Consider the following 20,954-nt stretch of genomic DNA (forward strand, 5'->3'; position numbering starts at 1 on the left):
AGGCTGGAGTGCAGTTGTGTGATCTTGGCTCATTGCAACCTCTGCCTCCTAGGTTCAAGCAATTCTCCTGCCTCAGCCTCCTGAGTAGCTGGGACTACAGGCGCGTGTACAGGCGCGCGCTTCTATGCCCAGCTAATTTTTGTATTTTTAGTGGAGACGGGGTTTCACCATGTTGACCAGGATGGTCTCCATCTCTTGACCTCATGATCCGCCCGCCTCGGCCTCCAAAAGTGCTAGGATTACAGGCGTGAGCCACTGCACCTGGCCTTGTGGTTTGTTCTTATTACATATTCTGTCTTATTCAATATTTTCCTTAGAGTTAATAATTGTTTTGTTTCTTGTATACTTACCTGGTTCATCTGTACGCTGTCTTCTAGAGATACAGGTATCTTATTCATGCCTTCAAATGCTTTGTTTAATATGTTAATTTCATTTTCTTTCTCTTGAAGCAGTTTTTTTCTCGGGCCTCTCCTGGTTTAATAAGAACTAATTCTGTAGGTGTGTGTTCTGTTCTGTGTCCCGAGATTTCACTTCACCCCCATCCTAAAGATTCCTCTTGTCTTTCTCCTGTGTTAGATCTTCTATTTCCCATATCTAAGCTCTTTTGTGGTTAATTCTTTTGGTTCACTTTCTGAGGAAGAGGTATAGGAAGTAATTTTTTAAGAACTTACATGCCTGGAAATGTCTTGTTTCTCATACTTGTTGATATTTTGGTTGAATATATTCTGGGTTGGCATATTTTTTTTTCCTCAAAAGTTTGACACTGTCACTCCATTGTCTTGACTTTCCAGTATTGCTTTTAATAAGTCAGAAGCTATTCAGATAATTGGATATATTTGGTAATCTGCTTTTTTCCTCCCTGGAAGCTTTTAATATCTTTTTATTGTTTCCTCTTCCCTGAAATTACAGATCATTACACATCTCTTGACCTCATGATCTACCCGCCTTGGCCTCCCTAAGTGCTGGGATTACAGGTGCGAGCCACCGTGCCTGGCCACTGGCGGGGTTTTCTTTTGTTTTGTTTTGTTTTGTTTTTGTTCTTTTTTTGTTTTTGAGATGGAGTCTCGCCTTGCTGATCAGGCTGGAGTGATCTTGGCTCACTGCAACTTCCGCCTCCTGGGTTCAAGTGATTCTCCTGCCTCAGCCTCCCAAGCTGGGATTATAAGCGTCTGCCACCACGCCCGGCTAATTTTTTGTATTTTTACTAGAGATGGGGTTTCACTATGTTGGCCAGGCTGGTCTTGAACTCCTGACCTCAGGTGATCCACTCACCTCGGCCTCCCAAAGTGCTGGGATTACAAGCGTGAGCCATTGCACCCAGCTGTTGGCGGGCTTTTCTATAGGATATTCTGGTTAGAGTATTTCTTTTCTTTTTTTTCTTTTTTTTTTTTGAGACAGAGTCTCACTTTGTCACCCAGTCTGGAGTTCAGGGCGCTATCTCGGCTCACTGTAACCTCTGCTGCCTGGGTTCAAGTGATTCTCCTGCCTCAGCCTCCCAAGTAGCTGGGATTACAGGCATGCACCACCACATCTGGCTAATTCTTGTGTTTTTGGTAGAGATGGGGTTTCACCATGTTGGCCAGGTTGGTCTTGAACTCTTGACCTCAAGTGATCTGCCTGCCTCGGCCTCCCAGAGTGCTGGGATTACAGGCAGGAACCACTGCACCTGGCCAGGTTAGGGTATTTATAATTGGAGGATTCTCAGTTGTTGGTGTCTGACAACCGTTTGCACGGGGATGAGTCCTCCACATTTCCCATTTGGGAGATGTAAGCCTATTTGCCAACAGTCTTGCAACTCAGTCAGGAAAAGAGTGCTGGTGTCTGACTGTTCAGTAAGTCAGTTTCCTCTCAGTACTTTTATGTTTTCAGTATGTTATTTCCACCTTTACCTGGATAGATGTCCCAGAGTCTCAGGTTCTACCTCTCCAAAGAATAACCCAGTAGGGTTTTGCGTGTCTGTGTGTGTCTGTGTGTGTGTGTGTGTTTGTGTGTGTGTGTGTTTTTGTGTGTGTGTGTGTGTGTGTAAGAGACAGAGATAGAGAATGAATGAGAGAATAAGAATGTGTATATATTTATGTCATGGGAGGCTTTCCAACTGCTTTTTATACAGACTTTTGGCCAGTCCTCCTTTTTTCCAATCCTGCTTATTTTCCCTACTATTTGTGCCTTCAAATCGTGAGCCTTTCTGGGGTATATCAAATCAGCCTACTTTTGGGTGTTCCTACGTTCTGGCTTAGATTTTAGTTCTCTCTAGTAGGTTGAGTCTTTTTATCACACTTCCATCTCTTTCCATTTTCTATTTCTACAAGTATCTTTTGTCTCATCTCCTATTCTTTTTTCCTCGTGGGTTTATGCCTTTGAAAAAAAAAATCTGTTTTCTGCCATTTTAATAGATTTGGGTAGAAAGTGGTGGTAAACCCTGTGTTAAATTTGCCATGTTTCCACCTTGGAAAATATTTCACCTAGATTAGTCTTACTCTTTACAACTGCTTTCATCTAACTCCCTTGTAATAATCAAAGTTCTTGAAACAAACTGTATTCACTGATGCCATGTTCTAATACACTCCTTCTCTCATGTTTTAATACTGCATACTGTGTACTCAAGTCTCTTTATTGCCTCATGAGAGATGACCTAATCACCAAATGTGAATTGTTTCCTGAATTCTCATTTGTTTTTACCTGTATCATCTGATTCTGTTATATATACATAGAAAAGGGTTACTTTTCATGTGTTAGGAAATATGCTAATGAAGCCTTAGTTTTGCAGAGAAATCCAATAATTACTCTTTGGTAGAACATAGTTTCAAAGACTGAATAAATTTAGACTTTTTCATATATATGAGCCATTTCTTTTGTGAATTGCCCGCTCAGTCTTTTTTTTTCTTTGCCTATTTTTCTTATTGAGGTCTAAGAGCTCTTTGCGTGCTAAGGTTATTAACCTTCTGCTACAAATGTTACGAGAATACTTTCTTGGTGGGGTGCAGTGGGTCACACCTGTAATCCCAGTGATTTGGAAGGTCCAGGTGGGAGGATCACTTGAGGCCAGGAGTTCAAGATCAGTCTGAGCAACAGAGCAAGACCCTGATTCTACAAAAAATAAAAATAAAAAAATTAGCAGGGTATGGTGACATGTGTTTGTAGTCTAGTTGCTTGGGAAGCTGAGGTGAGAGAATATCTTGAGCCCAGTAGTTAAGATTATGGTCCAGTTTGAATGAGAGAATGAGACCCTGCCTCTAAAAAAAAAAAAAAAAAAAAAAAAGAATTCCTTTCTAGTTATTTGTCTTTAAATTTCATTTGTGTTATATTTGATTTGTGAAGCTTTTAAGCTTTATATAGTCAAGTCTGCCTTTTATGATGATCTTTACTTTTTGTCATGTTCAGAAAGGCTTTCCTTTCCTGTATATGTAGTATACGTCGTAGAATATATGTAGTGTATGTAGTAGAATATACTTTCCTGTATATGTAGTAGAATACTGTTTGTGCAGAATCTGGTCTGTTCTAGATTAATGTTATTATTATTATTTTTTCTTTGAGATGGAGTCTCTTTCTGTTGCCAGGCTGGAGTGCGGTGGCACAGTCTCAGCTCACTGCAACCTCTGCCTCCTGGGTTCTAGTGATTCTCCTGGCTCAGCTTCCCGAGTAGCTGGGGCTACAGGCATGTGTCACCACGCCCAGCTAATTTTTGTATTTTAGTAGAGACGGGGTTTCACCATGTTGGCCAGGCTGGTGGTATTTCTAAAGATTGATTATTTTAAGTACAAAATTGCACAATGATTTAAAAAATAAATTTTAATGCAAGTAAGGCATGACATTTTATATGGGATATGAGGAACGGTAAGAAATGATCAAATCTAAGATATGTATAACTCAGAAAACCTTTATTTGATATAAATATATGATATAAACTAGTTGAAGAATGTGTTTGTTATTTTACACTACCCCATTTTGAAAGTTCTTTGAAAACAGGAGCCATGTCTTTCTTTTTTAAGTGGCTACACAATGCCTTCTTAGTATCTTTTAATGATTCACGTATGTAATGAGTTGCATTTTTAAAATTTTCATTTTCAGCTTTTGCAAGAAGCCGAAGTATGGAAAGAACAAGTGAGTGAACTTAATAAACAGAAAATAACATTTGAAGACTCCAAAGTACATGCAGAACAGGTTCTAAATGATAAAGAAAATCACATCAAGGTAAATGGCTCTACTGGTTTTAGTGACCAAGTTGGCTAGAATTTTACACTAACTCTGAAGTTTGAAAACTAGTTTTTAGCAGCTTTTATTTTCACAACATATTTTTATAACGTATTTGGCCAGATTTTCAAATGTTTCTTGAATACTTACATATTTGCAGTATGTACATGCACATACACACATACATACTTATATGAATATTCTGTGTGTCCTGTTTTCTTCCCTGTATTTTAGCCTAGGTATTTAATAAAGAAATAAAAATAATGGTTTTTACTGTTTCTCTTCAGGATGCTGTCTGTTCCTGTTAGAAGGTTGGAAGAGTTTGAGAAATTGGACACATAGTTATATATATTAATTGAATATCTTTAACTGGTGTATGTACTTTCATGGAGAGGAATACTTTTAAAAAATAAATTTAATTGAAACTTGACTCTAATTGTAGGAATAAAATAATTGATATTACACTTAGGATTTTTTGACTTTTTTCATTTCCTACTCATTTAAAAAGTCTTAATGCTGGTAAATACAGATACTCACGTGTATCAAATACTATGTAAAACTAATGTTCTATAATTTACACAGTGATGTTGTCATATTGAAAGTGATGGATTTATGCTAGTTATGTTGCTGCTAAGAATATTTTCAAAATTCCAGCTTTCTTTTATTTAGAATTTGGCACACACACACACATATATTTAGTAAATAATATATATTACATATAAAAATATATATTAAATAATATATAATATATATAAAATATGTGTACTTATATATATTTATAAAGTCCTATATATATAAATTATATATATATAAAGTAAAAAAATATATGTGTGTGTGTATATATATATTTTTTGGAGACAGAGTTTCAATCTTGTCGCCCAGGCTGGAGTGCAATGGCACCATCTCAGCTCACTGCAACCTCTGCCTCTTGTGTTAAAGTGATTCTCCTGCCTCAGCCTCCTGAGTAGCTGGGACTACAGGCATGTGCCAATATGCCTGGCTAACTTTTTTTTTTTTTTTTTTTTTTTTTTTTTTGAGACGGAGTCTCGCTCTGCCGCCCAGGCTGGAGTGCAGTGGCCGGATCTCTGCTCACTGCAAGCTCCGCCTCCCGGGTTCACGCCATTCTCCTGCCTCAGCCTCCCGAGTAGCTGGGACTACAGGCGCCCGCCACCGCGCCCGGCTAGTTTTTTGTATTTTTTAGTAGAGACGGGGTTTCACCATGTTAGCCAGGATGGTCTCGATCTCCTGACCTCGTGATCCGCCCGTCTCGGCCTCCCAAAGTGCTGGGATTACAGGCTTGAGCCACCGCGCCCGGCCGCCTGGCTAATTTTTTTGTATTTTTGGTAAAGACGGGGTTTCACCATTTTGGCTAGGCTAGTCTTGAACTCCTGACCTCAGATGATCCACCTATCTCAGCCTCCAAAAGTGTGGGGATTACAGGCGTGAGCCACCACACCCGGCTGTGACATATTGGTTTATTTTTTCTAAACTTCCTCTACTAAAGGATTTGGGATTCTTTTAAAGATAACAAGAATGAAATGCTAACCTCAAGCTCTGCTCAAAGGTATAGGCTATGTTATTTGTGTTTGGAACTCTGAAGAGAGGGAGGAGATCAAAGGGTGAAAATTGTAGAGCAGTGCATTATTTTTAGGTGGGTTCCTCCAGAGGAATACGTGACACGTCATTTGATTATCTGTAGTGTTGGAAAATATTCTTTATTCAACAAAATTCAAAAAGTACTTTTGGAAAACCTCTAATGTTCCATTCAAATTCTATTTTATAAATGTCTTTATCTCAGTTGAACTCCTCAGCTAATTGTTTCCTTGAATAAATCAAGTAAAAATCTACGATCTTTTTATACATTATGTATCTCACTGTAGATGTGTTTGGTGTCACACAGAATTTACTCTTATGTTAATTAGGCCACTGTTATTTGTGGCATGTGAGAAATGTCATACACAAAAATATTTTACTACTTTTTAGTTGCATGATATTAATATGTACTATACTTGATTTGGGAATAACTAGTTTTGGTTTTTATCTTGCAGAGTTTAATAGTCAATAAATGTTATCATTTCTCAAGACTTTACAATATCTCAAGAGGTGGAAAATAAGAGCTCTTGTGTTGTTATTTATGTGGATTGATTTTTAAACTATAACTGGACATTCAGAAGCTGTAAAGCTCTTAGCATAAGGCATTACTCTCTCTGTTTTTCCCCTTTGTTAAATGTCAAGACTCTGACTGAACGCTTGCTAAAGATGAAAGATTGGGCTGCTGTGCTTGGAGAAGACATAACGGATGATGATAACTTGGAATTAGAAATGAACAGTGAATCAGAAAATGGTGCTTACTTAGGTATTAAGTCATGACTCATCTCCTTTTGCTAAAATGGTGACTAGCTCTTCTATTTCCTTTTTTTCCCCTATGTGCACCATGTTCTTTATATGCTTTTACTTTGGCACATTCTGTCTGTCTGCAACATACTGTCCTTTCTCACCATCCCTTGTAGTTTAGCTTCAGCTGGAGCATTGCCTTTTCAGTAAGTCTTTTTCCAGCTGCTCAGACACACTTACAGCCTCCCTGCTTTGTTTTCTTTGTGTATTATACATATCTTTATTATAGCCACTTTCAAAATTACATCATAATCATTTCAATACCTGTTTTTCCCTGTACTGTAAGCTAATCAAATGGATGAATGACTAGTTTGAGAAATGAGTGTTCTATAAATGAATACTTCAGGATACTTGTTTTGCTTTCGTCAGAGGTTCAGATGGTTACAGTACTTTTAATCTTAGCCATTCAAATTGTTATTGCCATTGCTGGTTGTGCTCTGAAGTTGGTGAAAGTGGCAAAAGTTAGTTTCACTATAGCCACTTACTGTATTCTCACACCAATTCCTTTGACCTGGAAAAAACCTTTTTATTTTGAAATATGGCATCATAGGGAGGTCTAAAACTAGTACAGAGGCCCCATGTACCCCTCTCTCATTTTACACCAGTAGTAGTTCTTCAGACTTTTTTGTTATTTTTCTGTTCTCTTCCTCAACCCCCTGCATAATTAACAAATTTATTAAGGAGAAAAAAGTGCGATTAAAAGGTTTTTCATAACATTAATATGTTGGAAAAAATTACATCCCTAAAATAAGTATATAAAGTTCTGTTTATACTTTTTCATTTCTACTTGATCGTATATGAAATAATTCTTTCTCTATTTGAGAAAACTCATGCTTGTTTAATGTTGTTTTAACTTGGGTTATAATTTTACTCATATTTTGGACGCTGTAAGAATCCAAGAATAGTTAACGATTGTGGTCTATATTTAGATGAATATCGAATCCTTGTTATAAGTCTGTTCTTCGAGTTAGAGCTGGAGAACATTGTTAAATGATATGGCACTTCAGTGCTTTTATTGTTTAGCTTCCTGGAAGCAGGTCCAAGGCCATTCTGCTTTATACCAAATGCTTTATTGTAGCAAGAAGAGGGATTATAAGTTTCTGGTTGAGTGAACTGATAAACTCATTTTGATGTCTATTGTCATATCGTACTATTTTCCCAAATCATTGTTGTGCTTTTGATTTTCACTGTAGATAATCCTCCAAAAGGAGCTTTGAAGAAACTGATTCATGCTGCTAAGGTTTGTGCTATTAGATACATATAAAGAATAAGGAGGAAGAAAGAGAACATGGATTACTCCTGTCTCCTTTATAGTAACTGTTTAAAAAATCCATTTTATTGTTCCCATATAAAAATATTTAAGAAATTACCAGAATTTTCATCGTCAATTACTTTTTACTTTAAGTTATTAACTTTAGAAGTTCATATAATTTTTGGAATTTATCGAAATAAAAAATTCCAAGTTCTGTATTCATTTTTTCAGATAAGAATATATTTAAAATGTTTCTTGTATTTTATCTCATACTTCCTTCAGTGCATTCTTTTTCTTCTAGTCTCAGTATTTTCTTACCCCTTCTGCCCTATATCCTATTTTAAGTAAATACTAGATTCCTTTTTTTCTGGTTTATTCCTTCTCTTTTCCACCCTAGTAGTGGTATTCTCATTTTTGCTGATCTATGTGAAGTCTTGGTAATGTAGTTTGAAGGCTGCTTTAATAAAAACTTTTGTTGAAAGTAAATAGAATGAAAATAGTCACTTTCTTAAGCATCCAGTGAAAAGCATTCACTACTTTTCTCTATCCCTTGTTCTGAGATTTACAAGTATTGATGACTTTGCTGGTTTTTTTAAGATGGAAGTTGCATTATTGGTTTCTGTATTCCAGGTGATAATTTCATCAAAATGATAAAAGAGCTTAAAAAGTGTTGGGGTTGTTATAGTGAGGTTTTATGTTATTTTTGTTGTTGTTGTATAACTAATTAATGTTACTTTTCTCCTTCTTCCCTTCTTTAAAGTTAAATGCTTCTTTGAAAACCTTAGAAGGAGAAAGAAACCAAATTTATATTCAGTTATCTGAAGTTGATAAAACAAAGGAAGAGCTTACAGGTAGGTCATCTATATACACACTTTTGATGTTTTTCTAAGTAAGTACACCTCCTTTCAGAGAATGGTAAAAATTAATTGAATTAATTTTGGGAAGATCCAATTATATATATATTTTAACTTTTGTTCTTGTTAGGTATTTGTGAAACAGTCCTGGTTTTTGTTGTCATTGTTGCTAAAGGTATATTGATTTCCTCTGTATTTATGTGAAGTTAAAATAATGAAATTTTTAAAAACACATGTAAAACTGTATTTATCTTTGAATTACAGTGCTATGTGTTTGTTATGTTTTAGATGTTAAAAAGTAGCAAATTGAAACTTAATGTTTAAAATCTCTGTTAATTGAAAAATTGATCTTCAGTAGTGGTACTACTTGCAGTAAGATTTGTTCCTTTAATGTACATACATAGTATATTAGCACATACAAGAGTGATGTTAGACCTGTAGAAACAAAGGTTTTGTTTTAATTGAAAACATTTATGTTTATTTTGCTGATAGTGTTTGTATTTTCAAAAAGTAAACAAGTTCCGTCAATATGTTTGAAAAATTTTAAAGTTGGCATAAATAGCATCTCATTTTATAAAAATAAAAAAGAATAAGTAAAAAGTTTTACTATATACATTTGGAAGGACATACTCAAATGTCAACAATGATTATCTCTGAATATGGGATTATGGACAGATTTTTATATTCTTTTTACTTATCTGTATTTTCAAAAACTTCTACAGTATGTGAACTACATTTATAATACTATTTTAAAAGATTGAACCACCAAAGATAGAGGTTATTAAACAATTATATCCCTACTCACATGATTTTAGTAATTGGATTATTTTTGGATTTAGAGAAACATTAGTATTAGTTTAAGAGAATGTTGCTATATGTAAAGCATTGTACTAAAAGCCATGGGAGATTCACAGAAGGAAAAGATAGCTTACTTTCAAGGAAGTGGTATTTGAAAAAACGTGTGTACAAAGTGCCAGAGTAGCAAGGAAATTTGCTCACCAGCTGTCCCACTCCTTAATACAGTTTCCTGGCAAATCTTTGTTTTTTTTTCATAGATTAATATTTGGAGACTCTATGTCTGCCTGTACTCTTCTTCCAAATCTAACTTTTTTTAATGGATCATGAAAGATAAATTTCTGTAATTGATCTTTTATTCCTAGCATGAAGATTTTCCTCTAAACTGTTTCTGCCTTTTCTCGTAATCATTTACAGTGGTCTTTAAGTCACAATTCAAAACAAAATAGCTAGAGTAGAAGTACAAAAATATGGCCAGGCATGGTGGCTCACACCTGTAATCCCAGCACTTTGGGAGGCCAACGTGGACAGATAACTTGAGCTGGGGAGTTCAAGACCAGCTTGGCCAACATGGTGAAACGCTGTCTCTACTTAAAATACAAAAATTAGTCAGGCGTGGTGGCACATGCCTGTAGTCCCAGCTGCTTGGGAGGCTGAAGCATGAGAATCTCTTGAACCTGGGGTGAGCCAAGATTGCACCGCTGCACTCCAGCCTAGGTGACTGAGCGAGACTCTGTCTCAAAAAAAAAAAAAGGAGTACATAAATACATTAAGTATTGGGTTGTAGTTTGCTTATTTGTTTTACAGTAGGGATGATTGAATTTTAATAGAGATAATACCCAACGTTAATTTCTTTATGTGATTGTTCTTGGCAATGGCTTAAAGCCTAGGTCAATGAATTTTTTTTTCTGATGTAGATTAAAAAATTTCTGTGGAAAGATAGTTACATACAATTTCCTATACATTTAATCATTTAATATTTAAAGATTTATGTAAACTGTTATTTTGGTTTGTATGTTTAATGGGTTATATTAGTCCATTCTCACATTGCTGTAAAGAACTACCTGAAACTGAGTAATTTGTAAGGAAAAGAGGTTTAATTGGCTCATGGTTTTGCAGGCTGACAGGCTTCTGCTTCTGGGGAGGCGTCAGGAAATTTACAGTCATGGTGGAAGGCGAAGGGGAAGCTAGCACGTCTTACATGGTGGGAGCAGGAGGAAGAGAGTGAAGGGGGAGGTGTTACACACTTTAAAATAACCAGATCTCTTGAGAACTCTATCACCTAGCGGGAGACAGCACTAGGAGGATGGTGATAAACCATTAGAAACCACCCCCTTGGTCCAATCACCTCCCGTCAGGCCCCACCTCTAACATTGGGAATTACAATTCAACATGAAATTTGGATGGGGACACAAAGCCAAACCATGTCATGAGGGTTTTAGAATAATTAAATACCATTACATGTAATTACTAAAATTTTCATGCTTGTTAATACGATTTCCAAAACTTTCCTCTTTAGGCAGATTGAGTTTTGTCTGTTAAGATTTGTGGTGGTGATTCATATACATGTTATGGGAGATGATACCTTCCTTCATCTTAGAGGAGTTGAGGTTATTATCTTGGTACCTTAATATTAGAGATGTTCAGAGTTGGTACTTCAATTTTGGAGGAGCTCAGAGTTGAGGTAATTATTTTAGAAGAGAAAGGAGGTTTTTTTTAAAAAATTGGTGCATAAATTATAAAGCATTCATAATTATTTAGAATTATTCATTTTTATTTTATAGATTTTTTTAAAGATGGTTTAGCAGTTGAAACAAAGCTTAAAGTTGGTATTTTTCTCTCTGGTCTTGATCTGCTTTAAACTAGGAGTATGTTTCAGCGTTTGTTATGAGAAGATCCAGAATTCTGGCTTGACTTATATGTCAAAATTTTAGCTTAAAAGGGAGGGCTAGGTAGAATTTAAGTATTTATTGAGAGATAAAGTTTTTACTAGATAAAAACAGGCATTATTCATCACCTGGAAATAGTTTTACAGGGAATGTTGAACTACAATATCTCCCTTTAAAACTCTTATCTCCAAGACCTTCCTGAGAAAGTTAGTGGCATTTAGCTCCAAAATTGAAAATTAGATGCTAGAATTAGAATGTTTAAGGTTTTGGGAATCCTATAAATAATAATAAAAATTAGAAGTTTGTTTTTTTTTTTTTTTTTTTTTGGAGACAGGGTCTCGCTTTTTCACCCAGGCTGGAGTGCATTGGTGTGATCGTGGCTCACTGTAAGCTCTGCCTCCCAGGTTCAAGCAGTTCTCCTTCCTCAGCCTCCCAAGTAGCTGGAATTACAGGCGTGCCCCACAACACCTGACTAATTTTTGTATTTTAAGTAGAGACAGAGTTTTGCCATGTTGGCCAGGCTGATACTGAACTCCTGGCCTCAAGTGAGCCACCCACTTCGGCCTTCCAAAGTGCTGAGATTTACAGGCATGAGCCACTGTGCCCGGCCAAAATTAAAACAATTTATATAGCTCCTTAATTAAAATATTAATACACTCAGTGGAACACTATTCAGTCATCAAAAAATAATGGGATCCTGTTTTGTGGCAACATGAGTGAGCCTATTTTAAGTGAAATAAGCCACACCAGAAAGAGAAATGGCACATGTTCTCACTCATATATGGGAGCTAAAAATGTTGATCTTATACAAGTAGAGAGTGGAATAGTAATAGTAATATGAGGTTGGGAAATATAGAGGGTAGCGGATTAGGGAGAGGTTAGTTAGCAGATACAAAATTATAACTAGATAGGTGGAACGATTTCTAGTGTTCTATAGCACTGTAGGGTGACTAGTTAACTTTATATTTATTTTTCTTTTTCTTAGATCTACTTTGTCATATTGTTATTTTTAAATAGCTAGAAGAGAGGATTTTGAATGTTCATAACATAAACGAATGACAAATGTTAGAGGTGATGGATATGCTAATTACCCTGATAGGATTATTACACATTGAATACTTGTATTGAAATATCACACTGTACCACATAAATATGTACAGTTTTTATGTGTCAATCAACTAATAACAATAAAAGCATTCAGGTAATCAAAATACCTTATAGATTTTCTGTTATTGGATAGAGTTCAGTTTATTAATAATTTATTATTTTTAGTAATTTTTATGTTTCTGAAATGTTAGTATGCATCTCAAAATGTTTACTCCTTTGATTATGACTTAAACTTTTTATATAGAGCATATTAAAAGTCTTCAGACTGAACAAGCATCTTTGCAGTCAGAAAACACACATTTTGAAAATGAGAATCAGAAGCTTCAACAGAAACTAAAAGTAATGACTGAATTATATCAAGAAAATGAAATGAAACTCCACAGGTAATGAAAATTATGTTAACTCCATTGAACAGCAAGTAAAATAGCTTTAGGGATACATGTTACATGGTTACCTGTAGCGATTACTGAAAGTTCTCAATTTGTGATTAGATTGTATGTCATCAACTTATTTTTAAGAAAGGTATTTGATCTGGAATACTTTTCAATAAATCTGGAAACACTTTTGTTTTCAACAAAGAAAATATTGTAAATGATGTTGGAATTTCCAAGCTAGTTAACGAATCCTCTTTAGCTTCTAGTAAGTAGTCAGCAAATTATTTCCTTAAACTTCCTAATACTGGCAGGGTTTCTGAGTGGACACTCTTGATCGAACTGCCCATTTAATTCCATCTCTGATATATGTAAAACGGATTTCTCTGTTCTGTGCAAGTTGCTTCTGCCCAAGTGTTCCTTGTCTTAGTAAATGGCAGTGTCCTTTACTTAGTTATATAGGGTGGCTCCTCAAGCCATTTTTGACTTCTTTCTTGCTTTTATATCTCCTATTTATTCTGTCATTAAATCCTGTCAGCTTTTTTATAGCCTGAATCTGATCACTTTTTACTATCTCCCATATTAGTCTAGTCATCAGTAGTTAACATCTGGCTTATTACAGTAGCCTTATGAGTAGTCTCCTTCTTTCCACCCTTTCTCCTGCACTTTGTTTTCTCTGCAGCATGCAGGATGACCCTTAAAGTGTGAATTGTGAGTATGGTCACTCTTGTGCTCAAAATCCCCAGGTGCCTTTATATCACACTCAACCCGCAGCTTTTATATCTTGGTCTACAAGACAGTACAGGATTGGACCCTTGGCCACCTCTTCAATTTTAGCTTATTCATGTTCATTTTCCTCTTAGTACCCTCCATCCGACACTGGCCTTTTTGATGCTCTTTAGCACATTGACCTCAGGGTCTTTTGCACTTGTTTCTTCTGCTTGGAATGATGTTTCCTATATATTTGCATGGCTCAGTTCTTCATTTTATTAGGCCTGGGTTCAAATGTTACCTCAAAGAATCCTTCCCTGGCTACTCTAACTAAAATAATACCTGCTATTCTTCATACCCTTATTTTGCCTCATAGCTCTTATTGTCCTCTGATGATTGATTGCTTTTCTTTCTTTTATCTTCCCTACATTAAATATGAACTCTGAGAGAGAATTATTTTCTTCACTTCTGTGTTCCCAGTGCCTAAAGCACGTGAGACACATGATAGCTGTTCAGTACATGTTTGTTGAATGTATGTACAAATATGTTCAGTGCCTTTATATGTTGGAGTGAAGGAGAGTGTGTGTGTGCATGCTGTTGCCTAAATGCCTAAGTACACTGAAGACCCTTGAGATATCTGAAGACTCTAGATTTTCAAATAACACATATGTTTTTCATTGTAAAGGGTAATAAGATGTAACAGACTTTCAGGTTCCTTTAGGCTCTTAATGAAAGTTATTACAGTTGTTCTTCATTATTTATAGAATCTGTATTTGTGAATTCACTTACTTGCTAAAATTTATTTGTAAATCAGATCAATACATGCAGAGCTTTTGCAGCCATTCATGAACACATTCCGAATGATGAAAAATTGGAGTTGCCCAATGTGCATGTTCCCAGCTGAGGTCAAACAAGGCAATGCTCTGCTTTCTTGTTTCATCTCTCATTCTGTAAACAAGTGTCCTTTTACAGTATATTTAGTACCTCATTTTTTACATTTTTATGCTTTTTGCTGGTGATTAAGCTATTTTAAATGCCCCCTAAGCATAGTGCTGAACTGCTATGTGGTGTTTTGAAGCACAAGAAGGCTGTGATGTGTGTTACAGAGAAAATACATGTGTTAGATAACCTTTGTTTAGGCATGAAGTACAGTGCTTTTGGCTGTGAGTTCAATGTCAATAAATTAACAATATATGTTAAGTAAGGTATCTTTAAACAGAAGCGCACAAAAAACAAGGTTATATATTGGTTGGTTGATAAAATATTTGTGACCAGAGGCTATAGCAGGAAGCTAACCCTGTATTACGCTTGGGAGCAGTGATCTAGTATTTGCTAATTTACGATTTATAGTGACTTTGTGGAACATAACTAGCACAAATAATGACAGTCTACTTTATATATTTGGAAACTGGTAGAGAGTACTAATGCTGCTTTGAGATCAGGATGCTGGGTAGTGCTTGGCTCATTCACTGCCAAGTTCTGTACTTCAGTCATAATTTGGATTCAGTTCACAATTAAAAAGTTGTTATTTGTTATGAACCTTTGGCCATTTGGGACTGCTCAGGGTATGCAAGAGAATAAATTTGACAAAATGGAAGAATTACAGTATAACCTCATGGTTTTTCAGCCAGTATACCTACGAGTGGGCCCTTCTTTTTATGTTAGAATGAAAGGTATTAAAGTAAAACTTGGATATAAGTGATTGAGGTGAAAGAAATATTTTTGAGTGTATCTTTTGAATAAAAAAAGTATATGGTTGGTTATAGAATTTTGATGAGTAATGTTTAACACTTCAAAGAAAAGGTATTTTCTTTAGATTTTTAAAGGATAGGAAACTGAGTAGTATCCTAGTTGTGTGTGTTGTTCACATGATTTCATTCATTAGTTTGAAATTATTTTAAATTCCTAAAATATTTTAAATTTCCTTCTTATATTTAAGTTAAACTACTTGCTACTGAAATTCAATGAATTATGCCATTGGTACTTCTTCAGAGTAGAATATTGAGTTGATAGTACCAGTGAAATGTTAAATTTGTATTTTTGCTGCATATAGTATAATTTAAGTTCAGTCTAGATGTTGGCCTGATGATTTTCATGACTGATATACCGTTTTCCCAAATTTAATAGTGGAAACAAATGAAATGGTAGGACCTACAAGCTTGATGTGTTACTTTTGTTTTTTTTTTTTGGGGGATGAAGTCTCACTGTGACCCCCAGGCTAGAGTGCAGTGGCGCGATCTTGGCTCACTGCAACCTCCGCCTCCCGGGTTCATGCCATTCTCCTGCCTCAGCCTCCCGAGTAGCTGGGACTACAGGCGCCCGCCACCGCACCCGGCTAATTTTTGTATTTTTAGTGGAGACAGGATTGCACCATGTTAGCCGGGCTGGTCTCAAACTCCTGACCTCATGATCTGTCTGCCTCAACTTCTGAGAATGCTGGGACTATAGGCATGAGTCACTGCGCCTGGCCAAGATATGATATTTTTAAGTCATATCATCAGGTCTCTTTTCACAGTGTAATTTCTATTATTAATAGGCCCACCCAAATTCAATGGGAAGTTATATAGACCTCACCTTTTATCAGGAGGGGTGTGAAAGAATTTCTAGCTATCTTCAGTCTACATGGTCTGTAAAAGCACATCTCTCTTCCATATCCATGCCCATCTCACTTTCGTGCTTTTCCTAAGGAGATGACTTTTTTTTTTTTACAACATCCGTGAATGTGATTGACTTTAGGGAATGCTTTCTAAGCAATAGGTAATATAGTGTGTAGAATACAAAACATTTACTGCTATGCCGCAAGACTTCTTCAGTTGTTTGTCTTGTTCCTTCTCAAAATTCATGATGGAGGGAAGTTACCCATTTAGGACTCCAAATGTGTTTTCCTGTGGTATTCAATAAATGTTTCTTGGGTGACCAAGGTTATTAATGACAGTATGTGAAATGAAACAACATGGGTGTTACAGCATAAAAGAGTCACTGCTTATGAGCTCTAGGTCTTGGTTTAATGATTTCTCTGTGCTTCATTTTCGTTTTTGTAAGATGGGAATAACAGTACCACCCTTCTTGTAGAGCTGTTGTGGTAATTAAATAATACATGCAAAAGTTTAAGAACAGTTTTTGGCACATACTAATGGCTCAATAAGTTATTATTAATAGAACATGTAGTAAATAGGACTGCTACTACTACTCTTTACTTTGGGTTCATTGTAATTATAATTGTGTGTGTGTGTGTGTGTGTGTGTGTGTGTGTGTGTATACTCACCTGGAAGCCTAACACTAACCAATATAAAAATTAATGAAACACATTTGATTAATTGGTGACTTCTTACTAGCAAATGTCATGCTTGTTTATACAGAAAGACTTGATAAGTGATAGTCATAATAGTTTTTATTAAATATATCTTTGATCCTGTTTTTAAGATAAATTTATATAGAAAACTCTTGAAACTGTAGTTATGTATTAGGCACAATGCTTTACAATTTCGGTTTTTAATATTAAATTTCACACCAGGAATATTTATACAGGTACTTTGTTTTTCGTTGTAGGTAATGTTTTCAGTGGTATTTTAGAAATCATTTTATAGGAATCACCAGTTTTGCTACAATTAAAAAGAATTGATTATCTTATGACATGTATTAAGAGAATTAAAACATTTTTTGTTTTTAAGGAAATTAACAGTAGAGGAAAATTACCGGTTAGAGAAAGAAGAGAAACTTTCTAAAGTAGACGAAAAGATCAGCCATGCCACTGAAGAGCTGGAGACCTATAGGTATTAAATACGTTTTCCCGGTGTCTTTATTGGGATGGGAAGAGTATCTAAAAAACTTAATGCCAGAAAAAATAATAAATGAAAATAGAAAACATTTTAAAATCTGACAGGTGGTACAGACAAAAAAAAAAAAATTTTTGTCTCATCACTTTTCATTCAGATTTCTTGCTCAGCAATTATACAGAAAATATAAAAAGGAAAAATGTTTTTCTTTCAGGCTGTGCGATTTTTAAAATCTCTCAAAGTTGAATATGGACAATTCTATTTCATGTTAGTACCAATATGAATAGATTTTAATTTTAAGGTCTTTCCTCATTGGTTCAAATGGAGAAGAATGTATGTAATATTAGTGAATCAATAGGTGTGCCACAAAAAGAAGAGTGAGCCACAGAGCATTCTGAAGTATTTAAGACTGTAAATCTAGATTTTACCTTGGTTTGATTTACGAGATCCCAGGAAATAGAAAATATAGAGAAGAAAAGGGGCAAGATTCAGCAGTATCCCGAATAGTTGTGATACTTCATTTTGCCTCAGCAAGCTTGAGTTTTATCCAAAATAAGTTATCTTATTAGTCTCATAAAAGTAACAAGTAAAATTTTACTTCACAACGATTGCTAATTTCCTAGAATTCTATTAAGACTATCCACATCTGGCTGGGCACAGTAGCTTACGCCTGTAATCCCCGCACTTTGGGAGGCCGAGGTGGGTGGATCACCTGAGGTCAGGAGTTCTGAGACCAGCCTGGCCAACATAATGAAACCCCATCTCTACTAAAAATACAAAAAAATTAGCCCGTCGTAGTGGCAGGCACCTGTAATCCCAGCTACTCAGGAGACTGGGGCAGGAGAATCGCTTGAACCCTGGAGGCGGAGGTTGCAGTGAGCTGAGATTGCGCCACTGCACTCCATCCTGGGCAACAAGAGCGGCACTCCGTTTAAAAAAAAAAATGACTACCAACATCTGAATGAATCTTCTAGGATCATTCTTCTTAAAAATAAAAACAACACAATATACCACATAAATATTTGCGTGCCTTTTGGTTTAGGTAAACTCAAGTACTAGTATTATGTTGTAATCAATGTTAAAATCACTTTAGGAAAAAATTTACTGTAGAACCTCTCAGAGGTGATTATTTCTTAATGTGGAATTCTGGAGTTTTTTGTTTTTTGTTTTTTTTTACATGAAATAGAGCATTCCAGGTTTTCTAATAAATATTTTTTAGTAGAGAGTATGTTCTGTCATTTCATATTATATGTTAATAGTAGAATAATTATTCATTCCATTTAGAAAGCGAGCCAAAGATCTTGAAGAAGAATTGGAGAGAACTATTCATTCTTATCAAGGGCAGGTATATATATGTGTGTGTGTGTGTATATATATATGTATAATTGAAAACAATTCTGATTTGTTTGAATTGATGCAGGAATATAATTACCAGTTGCACACCTCTTTTGAGGTGTTGCATGTGGCGGTGGGACACTTCCCAGGAGCCAAAGATTCTGGGATAAGAAATCTTATTTAAAATTGCCATATTGGCTGGGTGCAGTGGCTCACGCCTGTAATCCCAGCACTTTGGGAAGCTGAAGTGGGTGGATCACTTGAGGTCAGGAGTTCGAGACCAGCCTGGCTAACATGGCAAAACCCTGTCTCTACTAAAAAAAAAAACAACAAAAACAAAAACAAAAATCAGCCAGGTATGTTGACACATGCTTGTAATCTCAGCTACTTAGGAGGGAGAGGCGGGAGAATCGCTTGAACCCTGGAGGCAGAGGTTGCAGTGAGCTGAGATTGCGTCACTTGCACTCCAGCCTGGGTGACAGACTGAGACTCCATCTCAAAAAAATAAAATTGCCATATCTCCTGCTGCTTTGAGAAGGTGGAGTGCATCACATAAACATGTATCAACAGTGGGGTCTCATACTCAGTCAGGCTAGTTATATGTTAACTGGCAATTCCTGTTGATTATTGCATAAATTTAGTAAAAGTTTACTAGACAAAAAATGTAATTGTCTTTACATTCAGTTTTTATTTTAAAATATAATAGATTATACATGAAAATTTGCTTTGAAAATGTTGCCTACTCTTCAGAGATGCTTGGGATATTTTTGAGTTGTGTGCTACATCATAGTGGTAGATATGAATGTCTTTTACTTAAGAAAAATAATTGTTAGTGGCATTTTAATTACTTTCTTTTTCAGATTATTTCCCATGAGAAAAAAGCACATGATAATTGGGTAAGTTTTAAATTTCCTTAAGTCTCTTTTGTCATATTGTATTTTTTTTTCAGAAGATATGTTGCTTACTTAAATTAGATGAAAATATAGTATTCTAAAAAATGTTTCTTTTAATTTTACAAGTAGTGAAATTATGTTCCTTGTGAACTAAACAGTTTGTTCCAACACAGTTATTCAAAAAATTAGATTTTTCCTTCTTTGCTTTTATCACATTGCTTCTTTGAAAGGAGTTTATGCTCCATAGGGAAGGTGATATAATCATGGATTGATTGTTTCAGGGCACTAAATTGCCACTGATTAGTTGTGGACAAGCTACTTAAAATTCTTTGGGCCTATTTCCTCGTTTGTGTAACAATGGGATTAGATTAAGTGATCTTCAAAGCCCCTTCTAGTTCTAAAATTCATAAAGTTCTGTTACCTGATTCTCAGTGTTGAATTACTGGGTACACATTAAGAAAAGGGTCATTATGAGAAATAGTGTATCTGTGCTCCAGAGGAACTGACTGTGTGGGGAAGTGATAAGGATGCAGATTTTGACTAATTATAAGAAAGACACTCTAACATATAGGACTGTTGTAATAGCTGGCCTTTGGAGTACTTGGCATTAGGAGTCTTCAACAGTAGGCAGTTTGCACAGTGGGTGAATACATGGAGTCTGGAATTAGGCTGTCTTGGCTGGTGTCCTGGCTCCATCACCTATCATCAGTTTTCTTATCTGTAAGATAGAGATATCAGTAGTACCTATTTCATAGGGTTATTGGGATGATTAAATTCATGTAAGGTTATTGCCAAATGCCTGACACACAGTATACATTCAGTGAATGTTAACTGTTGTTATTGTTATAGTGAAACTTGGTAGATGTTTCTTAGACATGTTGAAGTGGAGATTCCCGCCTAGGGTGAGAGATTAGGTATGTTGAGAGGTATCTCACCTATTAGGTAGGGTGAGAGATTAGGTCCTCCTCAGTTGTAAGATTCTGTATGCTTTGGTATTGTGGGTTCAAATGAAAATTTGTTACTAAATTAAGCTGGGCTTGGAGATGAATTTAGTTAACCACTCCTCACCACTTGTAAAATACTTAGATGTAGATTACTCTTTGAAGATGGAGAGGTCCACACACAGTCCCAGGGTAAGTTGGTAAGAAGGCTGTTTCTAGAAGGGCAGCAGGAACATCTTACAGATCTTAGAGGGACACTGACTTGTAGAGATTAGAATAAAAACCACAAACAACAGTGGCCAAGAAGGGAATATGCTGAGACCCAGAGGCAACAATTCCACATCCCTTCCTCACCCCTGCATATTTAGTAAAGTCTCCTAAGGTAAAGGTTATCTCAGACAACATGGGTAGAGGCTACAAAGAGACAGTTAAGCAGCTGGATATA

The 20,954-nt window shown here is 35.8% G+C and overlaps 1 protein-coding gene across 19 annotated transcripts in view; it reads left to right on the top strand.

Annotated features, from left to right (window-relative positions):
• The window catches only part of MIA2 (MIA SH3 domain ER export factor 2), a 118,149-nt gene that overhangs the window by 61,336 nt on the left and 35,859 nt on the right, over window positions 1–20,954 (top strand). For all 19 annotated transcript variants that reach the window (XM_025391675.1, XM_025391676.1, XM_025391681.1 and 16 more), the window contains 8 exons: window positions 4,069–4,191; window positions 6,427–6,547; window positions 7,779–7,825; window positions 8,598–8,688; window positions 12,727–12,865; window positions 17,236–17,337; window positions 18,625–18,685; window positions 19,536–19,571. In XM_025391675.1, coding sequence (XP_025247460.1) covers window positions 4,069–4,191; window positions 6,427–6,547; window positions 7,779–7,825; window positions 8,598–8,688; window positions 12,727–12,865; window positions 17,236–17,337; window positions 18,625–18,685; window positions 19,536–19,571 — 720 coding nt within the window. The remainder of the gene's footprint in view (window positions 1–4,068; window positions 4,192–6,426; window positions 6,548–7,778; window positions 7,826–8,597; window positions 8,689–12,726; window positions 12,866–17,235; window positions 17,338–18,624; window positions 18,686–19,535; window positions 19,572–20,954) is intronic.

Source organism: Theropithecus gelada, chromosome 7b (assembly GCF_003255815.1).
Source record: "Theropithecus gelada isolate Dixy chromosome 7b, Tgel_1.0, whole genome shotgun sequence".
Lineage (NCBI taxonomy): Eukaryota > Metazoa > Chordata > Mammalia > Primates > Cercopithecidae > Theropithecus > Theropithecus gelada.